The following is a 12811-nucleotide window of genomic DNA, read 5'->3' on the forward strand; positions in this document are numbered from 1 at the left end:
AGACCCCATGCGACGAGAATCATGAATAGAGCAATAGTTATAGACGCCTCCGGTCACAGTTTGTGCCGGAGGCTCAAAATCCAAAACCACTGAGCCACACACAGATTGCATGGTTGAGCATGATTGACGCTCTATAATGCAGAGTCATGCATTCAGACGGTTGTGCATGAGACGATTCTAGAGCGCGCGTGGTGTGCCAAATTAGGAAGCGTTCACGGGGGTGCGACGACATACTGCCATGAGCTCAACCGCGAGGCAGGTAATAGGTGACACAGCCGCATACGGCTCACTTCTCCCTCCTGGGTCGTCGCATTCACTTTGCGAGTTCAAGCCAAGAATAAATTTGGCTTGAAGGATTGGATATGTCCGGCCCATCGATCGCGACCCAACTCGCTACAAGAGCAAGAACAGGATCTATGATGGACGAGGCCGGCTGCAATTAAAATTCGATCTGGGGCACGATTGACGCCATGAATTCACCGACTTAGGAATTCCAGCAACAGGGGAAACTGTAACGAATCGTGCCAGCCGCACGAAGAAAAAAAGAAGAAAAAAGAGAAGCCTTCGAAAGAGCCGCGACCAAAAATTCTTTTTTATATCGTGAGATGGGTCCCTGCACGTCCGCCCGGAGTGGGTCCGATGCAGCTGGACTAGGCACCGGAGGAACCTTTTCGCGGACAAACGGAAGATAGCCGCGGCAGGCTCCACGGGCTGCAGGTGGACGCGGCGTTCCACTGGGTGACTGGCTGCGCTGGTTGCGGACGTGACTGCACCTCAGTCTGCGAGCCTGGCGAGGTACCCACGTTCCTTAGCATGCTTAGGTAAGACCGTAACGAGAGTGAGGCCCCACTGGACGTCCCGTTGTGCTGCCGGACCTGGTCAGTGCGCCTGAAGTCCACTCAAACGCCCGGTCCCCACAGTTTGCACTCAGTGTGCGACGAGCAGCATATCGGATTTGAGCCAACTAGATGACACCCACCCCAGTCGTCATCCAAAGTCCATCAGAACAACTGCGAACGTCCAGCCAGCAACAAATGAAGACACCCTCTTCCATCGTCTTACTCAAGCCGTCGTGTGCGCCGAGCTTACTACCTATCCTATTCTACTCGCCCGCTTCATCGAACTAAACAATGGGGGGATTCCGGCTTGCGCAACACAATATGCCCACCCCCAATAAGCCATGTCGACCAGGGCTGAAAGAAAGCTGCTACCATGCACGGTTCTAATTGTACTAGGCAAAGCCAAGTTGTGCCGAAGGGCGAGAGGAGGCCAAGGGGTGTCGTCTGCGCAGGGGGCTAGGTCCTAGGATACCTGGATACGACAGATGATGAGCCGGATACTTCAACCAAACGGTCACGCAACGTCGTCAAGTGCCCTATCAAGTCCCCTTCAGATTGATTGAGCCTGGGCCCGTGATGAGGCGGCGGAGACCCAACCTGAGGAGGTGCCAGGAGGCAACGCAATATGCTTAACCAACCTACCTTGTCCGCTTTCGTATCGTTCGCCCGATCCCAAAGCCTCAAGCAAACGACCTTTGAACCCCGTACCCACCTAATCGACCGAGCCCTTCGGAGCCCCTCCCTTCCTTCGTCGTCTGTCGCTCTCGGCAAGCTCCTTACCACGTCCGCCCCTCTTCCGATGCCACCACTTCCCCGAACTGGCCCCGGCCAACGTCTTGGCATGGCTAACCGTCTGCCATCTCGTTGGAACCCTGCGGTCACCTTGCAGCGCCGTGGCAGTCCAGCGCCGTGCTACGCCGTAGCATGGTTCGAATGACGGCAGACCGATGGTTCCAATCTGTCTAATCTGGACCGCCCTCTCTTTCTCTCTCTTGCGCGCGCGCGCCCATGCAAGCTCGAGTTGCTAGCTATTTACCGCCAGCTTATGGCATCACGACTCGTCATCGGATTACGAGGGGCAAGCGTTCTCTCGTTGACCGCCAAATTTAGAATTCGCGCCATGTTCACCGCGGGCTTCCGGCGGCGGCGGACCGAGATTCTTGCTACCTTAGTCTATCGGTGCGCTTTTTCGCAACTCCGCCTCGCCAAATCGGCACCGAGGACCCATTTTCACATATCGCTTTCGCCATGCTTAAGACCTTAAGAGGCCCGAATATCGACGTGCATTCGCCCGCTCTGACATCGGTGCGTCATTAACTGCCGGCACGATTACCTGATGTGGCAGTCATGGCGGCCAATAGTTCATTTGTTGCGGCGTACCGGTCGTGACATCCCACGTTGCTTTTGCCCACTAACGACACCGCAGGGACGGTAGATGACCATACCTTACCTTAGTCTAGTCAAAACTGACAGCCATCAGATGATCCGGTCTAGCCCCAGTTTCACCAGTGTGATGGGGACTCTCCGGACGGCTCACAAAACCCAGCTTACATCCGCCGTTTGCAAGCAACAAGTCCGGTTGCGTTTCCTCACGTTTCACTTTCTTCCCTGTCAAGAAGCTCCTTGAGTCGTCTCTCCTTCTTCCTTTGGACAAGATTCGAACACACATCTCGCTCCGCTTCCGAGCAGCCCCGTCTCATTGGTGTCGTCCCATCAGCAAACCTCATCAACCTGCGAAAGCTGCTAGTGCCAGGTCTCCAAGATAAACTCCCCTCACCCACACTACACCCCGCCGCGATCCTCGAAACAAACTCCTACCCTCATCTATGCGAGATCTCTCGGGCCGCTAGTCGAAACGTTAAACGAGTGGGTATCGCGGTCCTATATTTCAACGCCAACCTCCCCGTCGGGGACGTTCGTCTCGTCCCATTGCGTGTCTGCTGGCTGCTGCGTGCCTACGAAGTATCTGCCCAGTCGTTGCGTTGCGCGGTCGCTGTCCGAGTGGTTGGGTCACGTCGATCATTAAAGTTGTTGCCCCCCCCCCCCCCAGCTAGAGATCATCCGGCCTTAAAGAAGATCGACCGCCAGGTTCACAAACCGCCCGCATTGTGTGTTTCTGAAGATCTCTTTGCTGCGATGCAATCCAGCCTCAGCGTCACACATAGATCAACATGCCTTCAACATTATTTCCGTCTATCTCGAAGGAGTTTTCGAGTCCCACAACCACCCCCGGAGAGGCGTTCCCGATGATGAAGTTACCAGTGGAGATCCGATTAATGATATGGGAGTACGCTCTCCCAGAAGCGCGCGTGTACGAAGTCATGGACTCGCCGAATGCAAGCCAAAAAACGCCTGCGGCAGCCGGGCTCATGTTCGCCAATGTTCGAGATGAACCGCCACCAGCGCTTGGCGCGGTATGCCATGAGACGAGGGTATATGTACTACAACGCTACAGACCTCTCGCTCTCTCGGCGACGACGAAATACGTCGACCTATCGCGCGATATCCTTTTGCTCGAGCCGTACTTGCTGGTCAAGCGGTTACTCCGGACATTGCAGTTCTTCAGCCAGATCCCTCTTGTGCGAGACAACCTCAGTCGGCTTGCGTTTGGAACGTCATACGGACTCTACACTGGCATCTGCCACCCGGTGCTCAGTTGGAAAGTCTCCAAGTCCAATATATCGACGCTGCTTGCCCGTCTGGCAAAGTTCCCTAGATTAAGGAAGCTCGTATTTGTCGTCCACCAGGAGTTCCAGTTCGACTTTGACATTCGACCTCCGTATGCCACATCTCATATGAACTACCCAGATCCGCAACGCCCACAACTGGTGCACCAAGGATACCGCTTCAAGTTCGATATTGAGTCACAGCTCAACTATACACAGCCGCGACACCCGCACTCTAATCAATTTCTCTATTACCCGCTGGACGTCGACGACGACAAGGACGACTGTTTCGACAAGGATGACTTGGAAAACGAAGGCGACCTGTTTGAGTCGTGGCCCACGAATGACGACTGGCGGCGCTTCAGGCGGAGGTTCCAAAGATCTATCCACCTTGTCGGAAAGGGCTCGCCGGGATGCCAGCGGCCAAAAGTCATGCCCAAGCTTGAGGGCGCGAGTCTACTGTGGAAGTACAGCAAGGCACAGCATTATTGATGCACTTTTTTATTTTTTTGGGTTGGCGTTCTCTTGGGTGTGGAGTTTAGGGGCTTGCATGCATTATCTATACCCTCTTTAGATCTTGACTTCAAGGTTCTCGGTTAGGCGCAATACAGCGGCATCTGGGCTTGTAGTATCAGTCTCATCATTCAGGCTGCATATAAAACGGATAATAAGTCACACTCTTCAAAATGCATCTTGGTGACCACAGTATTTCCATTAATTTTCAATCTGCCTCTAGAGGCAGACTACATACTGTGTGATCCCACGCGAGAAGGCTCAACACGAGTTCCCGCCGTTGCTTATGCCTCATTATCATTCTTATCATCGTCATGTCATTATCCGCACACCACCCTTCCTCCCATCTCCCCTTGCTCAAGCTTTACGCTCACTGCGATTCCGACCGGAGTCCGAATACGATGGACACGGTCAGGAAGGAGATGGAAAATCCAACGAGATTCGCCAGCAGAACTACACTGAAGGCCGATTCCTCCTCCTCCTCCTCCTCCTCCTCTTCTCTTCTCTCCATCTCTACTACGGCGACTACGCCCCCGCACTGCTCGGCAGGAGTGGCAGGAGAAGCGGGAACAGCGGCAGGAGAGGCGGGAGACTCCTCGCCGTCCGTGTCGGAATTACCATCGCCGAGAGCCCACTTCTCGAAATCCCAACTCACCGCATCCAGCTCCCGCCGGATCTCCTGGTCAGCCAGGCTGTACTCCGAGTCCTCCTTACTCTCAGACCAAACGACGGAGGAACAGAAGAGGCAGAGATGCTCCTCCGAAGTAATCTCACTCCCACTCTCACTCTCATTCACCTTCGCTGCGCTGAGGTCCAAAGACCGCGGCCGTAACTCCTCAAGGTGCGGGGCAACCGCCGGTGGCTGTGGCTGTGGCAGTGGCAGCACAGGCGGCGGGAGAACCAACTCCTCAATCTCCGCCTCGACGGGGAGTTCGTTGACGTGGAAGGGGTCAACAACAACCACATCATCACGTCTCTGGATCCCCCTCGCAGCCTCGATCCCGTATTCGAAGTACGAGAACCTCTTGATCCAGGGCTCGTTGCGGGTGAGGGGTTCTTGTTCGTAGTCGGCGTACTGGAAGCGGGAGAGCCGGGATTTGACGCGAGGGCTGCGGATGCCGTATTCTGCGAGGGTGCGGGCTTCTAGGGCGACATCTTCGAAGGAGGTCCAGCCAATGTTGTTGCTGTGGTTGTGGCTGGGGGAGGGGGAGATGGTGCAGTCTATGCAGCCGGGTGTGGTGGGGTTCCAAGTGGAAGGGGCTTTGGATCCCGGAGTCGCGAGCTCGGTTGGAGGAGATTGAGACTCCTCCCCCTCCATTCCCTTCTCTCCAGGCTTGTTGGGAGCGTATACTTGCTCGAATAGGGCCTTGGTGATGGCCTCGGCCCTGGAGGCTGATTGGAGCATCTTCTTGACCTTGTCAGGGGGAGGGGTCTCGCTGACTTCTCCAAGAGACTCCTCGATCGTCTCGAGACTCATGGTAGTGAGTCTCGGACGAGTGGAGCGATCGTGCCAGACGTGAGGGTATCTCGAAAAGTATGTACGGGTAGCCGCCATCTTTGTTACTGATGGTATAGATGATTGAATACTTGGGTGTAAAGTGGCTTGAGAAAGTGGTGAGTGTAACTTGAAGTTATAAGAATTATCAAGATGATGTATGGGATATGGAATGAACGGAGAACGATCAATAAGACAGGAAACGAGCCTGTTTGATATACTACATACACCGTTCTTCCGGAGATACCTCATGTCTTTGAGTTTTCGCAACTTTTCTCCTCGTCGGAGATACCTTCACCATCGGACCATGATACTCTCTGCTCTGTGTTTAGACTTCAGTCGTACCACGATCCTGCGCTCAATCAGAGTCCAGCGGAGATATTTCATGCCATGCAGGTGCCTTTGGGACATTTGGCTCCTGGGAAAGAACTGGGACTATTCGGTTTGCAGCTTGGCAATGGATGACTTTTGACGACTGCGTGATGACACTTCTTGCGGGACGTTAGAAGCTTCTTCAACCTCTAATTTGTTCTTGGTACGTAATGGGCCAAATCCTGAACACAACACTAATAAGACATGATCCGAGGTACGCTCGAGAATCCAGCTTGGAAGATGTGTTCAGAGATAAAGTCTATATGATCCAAGCTATTCCAAGAGTCTCGGACTTCATCAAGATAACCAAAAGGGGCGCGGTCAAAGGCAAAGCAAGGGGTCAACTTAACTTCTACATGGACTCGGTAGACTCGAGAGTAATTCGGGATGGTACGTTAGCTCGGTCTTCTTCGCGGCCATGTTCTTGAAATATGCACAATAGATCACGAAAAAGTTGAGCACCCGTGTAGACTCCAGTTTTACACCACCAAGTAATTATCTGGGCCATTAATCATCCACAACAACCTTGAGGGCGAGGGACGTCTATCCCATCGGACTTCTAACTCATACAAAAAATACAAAAAGCTCAGCTCCCTATAACAGGGAACCTACGAAAGATCCGAGGAGACTCTTACCAGCCTCAGGTGTAACGATGCAAGGATTTTTACAAGAACAATACGGGACTCGAACCCGGGACCTATGAGTGCGGGGCTATTCCCATCTAAGTGACATTCCCCGCTACGTCACAGGCCTTGGTGATGGAATGTATCCCTTTTGATAATTATAGTGGGTGAGGTGGTGGGTGGTGGGCGATGTGCGTGAGGCCGGGCGGTGAGAGATACGGGTGTCAAAGGTGAATCACTAGGCTGGCATCACACGGTTCACATTCGTCGGTAGAGATTAGCCACGAAATACCATCATTTTCGCAAACCTTTTTTTTGATTAAGGACTAAGACTAGAGATACCACGCTATTTCGTCCGACCTTGGGAAATCCAAAGCCGTGATGTAGTTCAAAAGGATTGCCTTAGAGCTTCTTGTCAACCACATGAAGAACGCGGTGCTAGGATCAAATCAGGTTGGCCGGGCGAGCAGATAGGCGATAACATAGCCATATACATTTGCTGCTTCCAAGCCCTTGGAAATAATAATTAGATAGAGGATGTATTGATGTGCTTATCAAGGGTACGCCGAGATAGACAGCCAGACAGAGTAGTGCAGATGATAGTAGTCGGTCATTTCTATTGTCCGAAACCTGCTCGTGACGTGCAAGTCTCTCAAGTTTCCGAGATTTATTCCATTTGCCTCGTTGCCAACCCCCATTAGAGCCCGGTATTGGTCCAGAGTGTCCTCGCAGCCGAAAACGTGTGCCATATTCCCAGCGGTTGTCCAGGAAGAAAGCGACGCTGCGCTCAACAGTCGAAATTTCTTCGGGCAGTCTTCTCTCATTCCGTAGGCTTCGACTCATTTGCTAAACTTCTCTGCCATGATCGATGCTAAGCCGTCGCACCATCCCGTGGCCGCCTCGATTAGGAAACCGATGTAAACCCCAGAAAAGTGGTAGGAGTGCCTGGTAAAGATGGTCGGCCAGGGCCCGGTGACGAACGAGTGGGCCATCGCGATACTATAGCCCAATATGCCGGCTGTCATGATGCCGGATGTGCTTTTCGGACCCTTCGGCCAATGTTCCAGGATGGCGATGCACGAGGCCGGGAATGCGATCATCGCGGCGACGCCGTAGATGACAAAGAGTTCCTCCGACTCAACCGTGCAGTGTTCGCTGCCAAGGACCGCCAGGACGACCCAGCTCGAGAAGTTAACAGCGAGCGCGCATAACAACCGTTCGGCTATTTCCTTCTTTGACTCGACTTGCTCGGTAGAGGGTTTGGGTGGTTTCTTCATTGTCAAGGGAGGTGGGTAGGGGGTTTTGTTATCTCCCATGTTTGAAGAGGGACTTAGAGTCGCGGTGTATCGCTCTTGAGGCAGTATTACGCCCAAAGGACCGATGCGTAGCGCGAGTCCTGAGTTTAGCATTCAAAGATTGGTAGTGAAGTGCTATGAGTTTGGTGGACTTTGGTACATGGACAGCAGGACCTGCTCGGATATTCAGTGCTCGCCGGAACGTTTGTGGAGGAAGATGATATAGGCCATCTCGTTTCGGCTCGCTCTACAACCGTGGGGAAACCCGCATTATGTGTACGGGTAACCGCGATGGTCTCTCCCACAAACTTAATCCAGCCGCATCCCAACCTTGCGTAGGCCTGAAAACGCCTGAACGGTACGTCCAACCTTGAGATCTCAAAGGTTCTGAGCCGCGCCGGACGAAGAGGAAGGCTGAGTCTTGGCCGCATCCTCGCCGCCAACAGTACGGATCTTCCTCGGCAGAGGCTCCTCCTTCGAGTTCTTGAGGGCCTCGAGAACCAGCCCCATGAGCCCCGTCACCCCCTCAATCCAGAACCCGACGTGGAACCCGCTCAGCAGGCAGAACTCCCGCCCCAGAGTCTGCCCGACGCCAACGGTCCAGCTCGGGACCGTGATCCCGTAAATGAGCGTGGCAGTGAAGCCCAGTATACTGCTCAGGATTCGCTGATGGCCCGTACGGGGCCAGACGCCGTACGTCATGATGAACACGCCGGCCCCTGTGATGAAGAAGAAGACCGTGGCGGGGATGGCGAGGAGGAGCTTGGCGTCTTCGTCGCCGGAGGGCGATGGCCTCACAGAGAGGCTGCCGATTGTCGCTAGTGCTGCCAGGTTGAGAAAGTACCAGGTTGCGAAATAGTTTTCGGACGGCATGAGATCATCGACGTATTGTCTCGGGGCAGTATTGGGAGTGTCTGGCTTCGTTGTCGGGGGCGCTGCGGTACTTGATTTAGGTCCATCGCTGCTTGCTACAGGCTCTGGTCGTGGAATTGGCGTTGGAGTTGAAGTCATGTTTCTAATCGAGCTCCCCACTTCGTTGTAAGTCAAGAAATCTTTTTAAGATCTTCGCTGGCTAAAGCCTTTGAATGGATGCTTTTATTTGAACAATAAATATGTAATGAAGAAGGTGACGGTGGAGCACCAGGAGCATATGGGTCAAAGTACTTATGTGAGATTGGAATGCGAAGCGGCAACTACGTGCCGGTAACTTGGCTCGGCGGCCTCCGAATCCTTCATAAGCCGGGCGACGATGAAGCGGGCCTTGGTCCTTGGTTGGACTCATTGGCTTCATTTTGCCTAGAAGCCAAGTATAAGCCATTCAGCTGTATTGATTCGAATGAATTATGCGACGTCTTTTGTGCAACACAAAATAACCGTGACATGTTGCTGTGTAGGCGAATAGATAAAAACAGCCAATGCTATCGGAAGCGACAGGAGCGGCGCAGCTTGACCAAGTAGCTTAGCAGCCCATATACTGAGATCGCATCAGGAAATTGCAAATTCGAAGGGAAGAAAAGCGCCCGGAAAGTGTCATTAACTGTCTAATACTTGCGAGTCTATCAAGATTGCGATTTGACCATGAAAATCTGTAACACCCGTCAGTAAACAATCGCACCAGAAGCGCTGGAGCAACACCAAAACGTACCGCGTTCAATGCCTTGTCATCCATAGTCGCCATCCTCTTCTGCGCGATCCACCGTGACCTCACGGCGTGGTGGCCTCTGAGCACCGGCGTCGACGTACCACTGGCCGTCGGTGTTGTTGACGCTGATGCTGACGCTGCCGCCGCCTTCTTTGCGCGCTTCTCCTCCTTGCGACGCTTCTTCTCCTCTTTCCTCGCAGCCTTCTCGGCATCCGTCTCGCCCTTGCGCTTCTTCTTTGTCGACTTGTCGTCTGACGATTCGTCTTCGTCGCTGTTATCGGCGGCTTCCTTCTTGGCCTTTTTGCTCCTCTTCTTGTCCTTCTTCGCCTTCTTCTCCGCCGTCTCGTCCTGGGTATCTTCCGAAGCATCCTCCTTGGCCGCGGACTTTGATTTGCTGCGCTTCTTCTCCTTCTTTTCTTCCTTCCTCCGCTTCTTCTTCGCCTTCTCGTCCTCAGAGGACGAGGATTCGTCTTCGTTCGACTCCTCGGCCTTGCGCTTCTTCGACTTTTTGCTCGATTCGGGGATATCCTCCATCTTGACGTCGTCGCTGTCGCTATCGTTCTTCTCCTTCGCCTCGGCCGTGGGTTCCTCCTTGATCTTGTCGCCGACGAGGAATCCACCGCTAACGAAGCGCATCGGCCCAAACTTGTTATCGCAGTACAGCGTGCTCTTCAGCGCCGTGCGGGCCTCCTGCTCCTTGGCAATAACCTCCGTAGACTTGCCGTTCAGGCGTCCAAGGAGGTCGGAGAAGACGTCCATGCCGGTGACCCTGTCATCCCTTGCCTGCTTGAAACCGAGACCGAGCATGTCATCCTTAAGGGCGACGCGAATGAAGGAGGCATTGGCCGCCGTATGATGCACCGCGTGCGCTGCGTCCTTTGCACCGAGGTACTGGCCGGGTTCCCAACCCTGTGATCGCAGGATCTTCTGGCCAAAGGAGTCGAGGTCCTTGGTCCATTTCGTGTTGTTGGGATCCTTGCCGATCTTCCGGCGACTAAAAATGGGATTTTCAGTTAGTTGTTCAAGCAGACGAGGACAAGTCGCACGGAAACGGTGAGCCTCACGTCTTCGCCTGTGCCAGACCCATCTTTGCGTTGTGACGGGTGCCGACCGGTGGTGATGGAAAATGGGAATTTTCGAGATGCGATAAGAGATGCAGGCAAAGCCATTATCGTAGAGAAAAAAATCTGGTGGGGTCCCTGTTGTGGAATCCCTGCAATCTGCAATCTGCATCCGAGGTAGACCCGACACACCGACACTCACCGACCTGGCCGAGGTGAGCAGTCCCTATATCACCATTTTCAATCCGCCGATTTTGGTTTACGATACGCACGTCCAAATTGATTGCTTATTCCCATTTTTCGGAAGCCTGCTTCAGCAGAAAAGACAATTTTGAATGTTTAGATCGTATTTGTAAAAAAAGCTGCAAAATGACAAAAGAGTTCACCCCCCCGGTGCTGAACTGGGGGCTACATCTCTGGTGCACATGCTGGGAATCGAACCTTGACCCTAGCGAGGACGAGCCTACCGCCGAGACGACTCGCCCCTAACCATCCCGCCAAACGGGACTTTGACCTGACCTCACAAGCCTGTGAGGCGCCTGCCTCCGTTGGTGGCAGGAATGGTCCTGGACCCCCCTATATGGGTTCGAGCCTTCACTTTCATGGAAACTTGATGGCTCACGGAAGAAAGCGCTGGCTTACCGGGTGCAGCGCCATCCATATCCATCCACGGCCCTCGCTACCTTACCCTCCAAGCCTCCCACCCCTTTCCGAATCTTGAGGGCGAGCACATTGACGGCGCGATTCTTACACGCCCAAAACCCACAGCCACTGCCATACTGCCATCTGTTCACGGTACCAAGTTCAACTAAATGTCGGCTTCCCCTCCCCTCTAGTTGACTTGGCCCTGCCGAGTCTGCGCGACTTCGCCGGCATCCTACGTGCAAGACCAGCACAGCGGTCAAGGGTCCCCTTCTTGTGCAACAGCGAGAACAATCTGGCATCGATCCTGTTGGCAAGTAAGTTATCCCTTTCTCTATGCAGTATCTCCCTACTTCTCCTCTGCTATAATGCAATGATGCGAACACATTAGGATTGAGCAACCGAAGTGTGTAGCTCTTATACCCAGGCCGGTCTACGTTTCTACGCAGATGCTCCAGGGACCAGGATCGCAGGTAAACAAGGCTTAGAAGAGTCGAAATGATTTCTCTATTCCCCCAACGCCATATGAAGTATGCTCGGTTCGTTACTGTACACAAGAACTATCGTCGCATGGATTCGCCCTATTATCCTTTCTCTCTTATCGGATGCTTATACAGTGAAGCCAAATCCCTTCATGCAAGCTCGGTACTGGTCGATCGTGGAAAGGCAATCCTTGGACGGATCGGCGGCGTTGGAGAAGAGCATGCACTCGTCACGCTTGGCCTTCTCGTCCTTGCACACGCAGCAGGGCTACAATCGCGATGGCTCGTCAGTATTCAACGTTTGTCGTGCTCAAATCGTCGAAGGGCTATGTTCGGAGAAAGGGTTCTTTGCGCACCTTGGGCTTGGAAGCTTCCTGGCTGGCAGCCGGCGCAGCGGCCGGGGTGGCGATTGAGGCTGTGGGCGGACATTGTTAGCCATTGCGCGGCATGAAATGATGGACTGTATTCCTTACGAAGAGCAGCAGCTTGGGATGCCATTTTGAGAGCGAAATGAGTGTCGCGCTGTTCGGTGGGTGGTTTGCGACAAAGATTTGGATGAGCGGAAAGGGTGGCTATTGAGGTGGTCTTCGTCGAACCACTTTTTTTTTCCGCTGACTGACCTCACCACAGCTGTCGCATTTGTCAGTCACTCTAATTTTCGGGAGACTTCGGCGCCATGGCCCAATCACGCCTTCGAAGAGTCACGTGTGTTGGTGGCCATCTCGCGCATCGTTCCAATTCTCGAGTTTTCTCATCTCGATTAAATGCGTCTCAAGGTTTCATACAGTTCCGTGTTAGGCTGCACAGCCTATTTATGTTCCTAAAATTTGAGACGATGTATGCTGTGATTTCCAAAGAAACCAAGACGTCAGCGAATTCCTCGACGTAGCACCGTGACGGGGACCGTTCCGCGTTGCGGGGCTCCGGCCCCCTTCCGGAAAGTGGATCCATCGGACACCGGATCGTCACCAGACCAAGGGAGCTCTTGTGACGCTACCCACCGCTAGTGACTGCACCTGCCTTAGTATGGGGGGTGGGAGTTTGTTCGTGTCGTTTGTTACTACGTTGACAGGCTAGGAAGGCAGCTGAAGCTGAATGATCTGCAAGTTGTCGGCATGAATTTACCCCGTTCTGACTTCCACCTCATGGGACATTTGTACGGCAGGCTGGTAAATTGTTGG

General features: G+C 53.4%; 7 protein-coding genes across 7 annotated transcripts; 2 read left to right on the forward strand and 5 right to left on the reverse strand.

Annotated features, from left to right (window-relative positions):
• Positions 1-1464: 1464 nt before the first annotated feature.
• On the forward strand, positions 1465-1776 carry CCOS01_04466 (uncharacterized protein; the record flags this gene model as incomplete). The annotated part of the gene is made up of 1 exon (XM_060452647.1): positions 1465-1776. One exon carries the CDS (start codon positions 1465-1467, stop codon positions 1774-1776), a length of 312 nt encoding a protein of 103 aa, XP_060316605.1.
• Positions 1777-3010: 1234 nt separating this feature from the next.
• Positions 3011-3997, forward strand: CCOS01_04467 (uncharacterized protein; the record flags this gene model as incomplete). The annotated part of the gene is made up of 1 exon (XM_060452648.1): positions 3011-3997. One exon carries the CDS (start codon positions 3011-3013, stop codon positions 3995-3997), a length of 987 nt encoding a protein of 328 aa, XP_060316606.1.
• Positions 3998-4388: 391 nt separating this feature from the next.
• Positions 4389-5573, reverse strand: CCOS01_04468 (uncharacterized protein; the record flags this gene model as incomplete). Its single annotated transcript, XM_060452649.1, has 1 exon — positions 4389-5573. One exon carries the CDS (start codon positions 5571-5573, stop codon positions 4389-4391), a length of 1185 nt encoding a protein of 394 aa, XP_060316607.1.
• A 1774-nt stretch (positions 5574-7347) lies between these two features.
• CCOS01_04469 (uncharacterized protein) lies at positions 7348-7824 on the reverse strand (the record flags this gene model as incomplete). Its single annotated transcript, XM_060452650.1, has 1 exon — positions 7348-7824. The coding sequence occupies one exon, from the start codon at positions 7822-7824 to the stop codon at positions 7348-7350; it is 477 nt and encodes a 158-aa protein (XP_060316608.1).
• Positions 7825-8181: 357 nt separating this feature from the next.
• Positions 8182-8814, reverse strand: CCOS01_04470 (uncharacterized protein; the record flags this gene model as incomplete). Its single annotated transcript, XM_060452651.1, has 1 exon — positions 8182-8814. The coding sequence occupies one exon, from the start codon at positions 8812-8814 to the stop codon at positions 8182-8184; it is 633 nt and encodes a 210-aa protein (XP_060316609.1).
• Positions 8815-9362: 548 nt separating this feature from the next.
• Positions 9363-10532, reverse strand: CCOS01_04471 (G-patch domain-containing protein; the record flags this gene model as incomplete). Its single annotated transcript, XM_060452652.1, has 3 exons — positions 9363-9389; positions 9449-10439; positions 10510-10532. 3 exons carry the CDS (start codon positions 10530-10532, stop codon positions 9363-9365), a joined length of 1041 nt encoding a protein of 346 aa, XP_060316610.1.
• A 1225-nt stretch (positions 10533-11757) lies between these two features.
• On the reverse strand, positions 11758-12227 carry CCOS01_04472 (COX17 protein; the record flags this gene model as incomplete). Its single annotated transcript, XM_060452653.1, has 3 exons — positions 11758-11898; positions 11987-12045; positions 12104-12227. Coding segments are annotated over 3 exons (324 nt in total), but the record flags the coding sequence as incomplete, so codon positions are not given.
• Positions 12228-12811: the final 584 nt, after the last annotated feature.

The sequence above is a fragment of the Colletotrichum costaricense genome (assembly GCF_030867565.1).
Source record: "Colletotrichum costaricense strain IMI 309622 chromosome Unknown Scaffold_4.1, whole genome shotgun sequence".
Taxonomy (NCBI): Eukaryota; Fungi; Ascomycota; class Sordariomycetes; order Glomerellales; family Glomerellaceae; genus Colletotrichum; species Colletotrichum costaricense.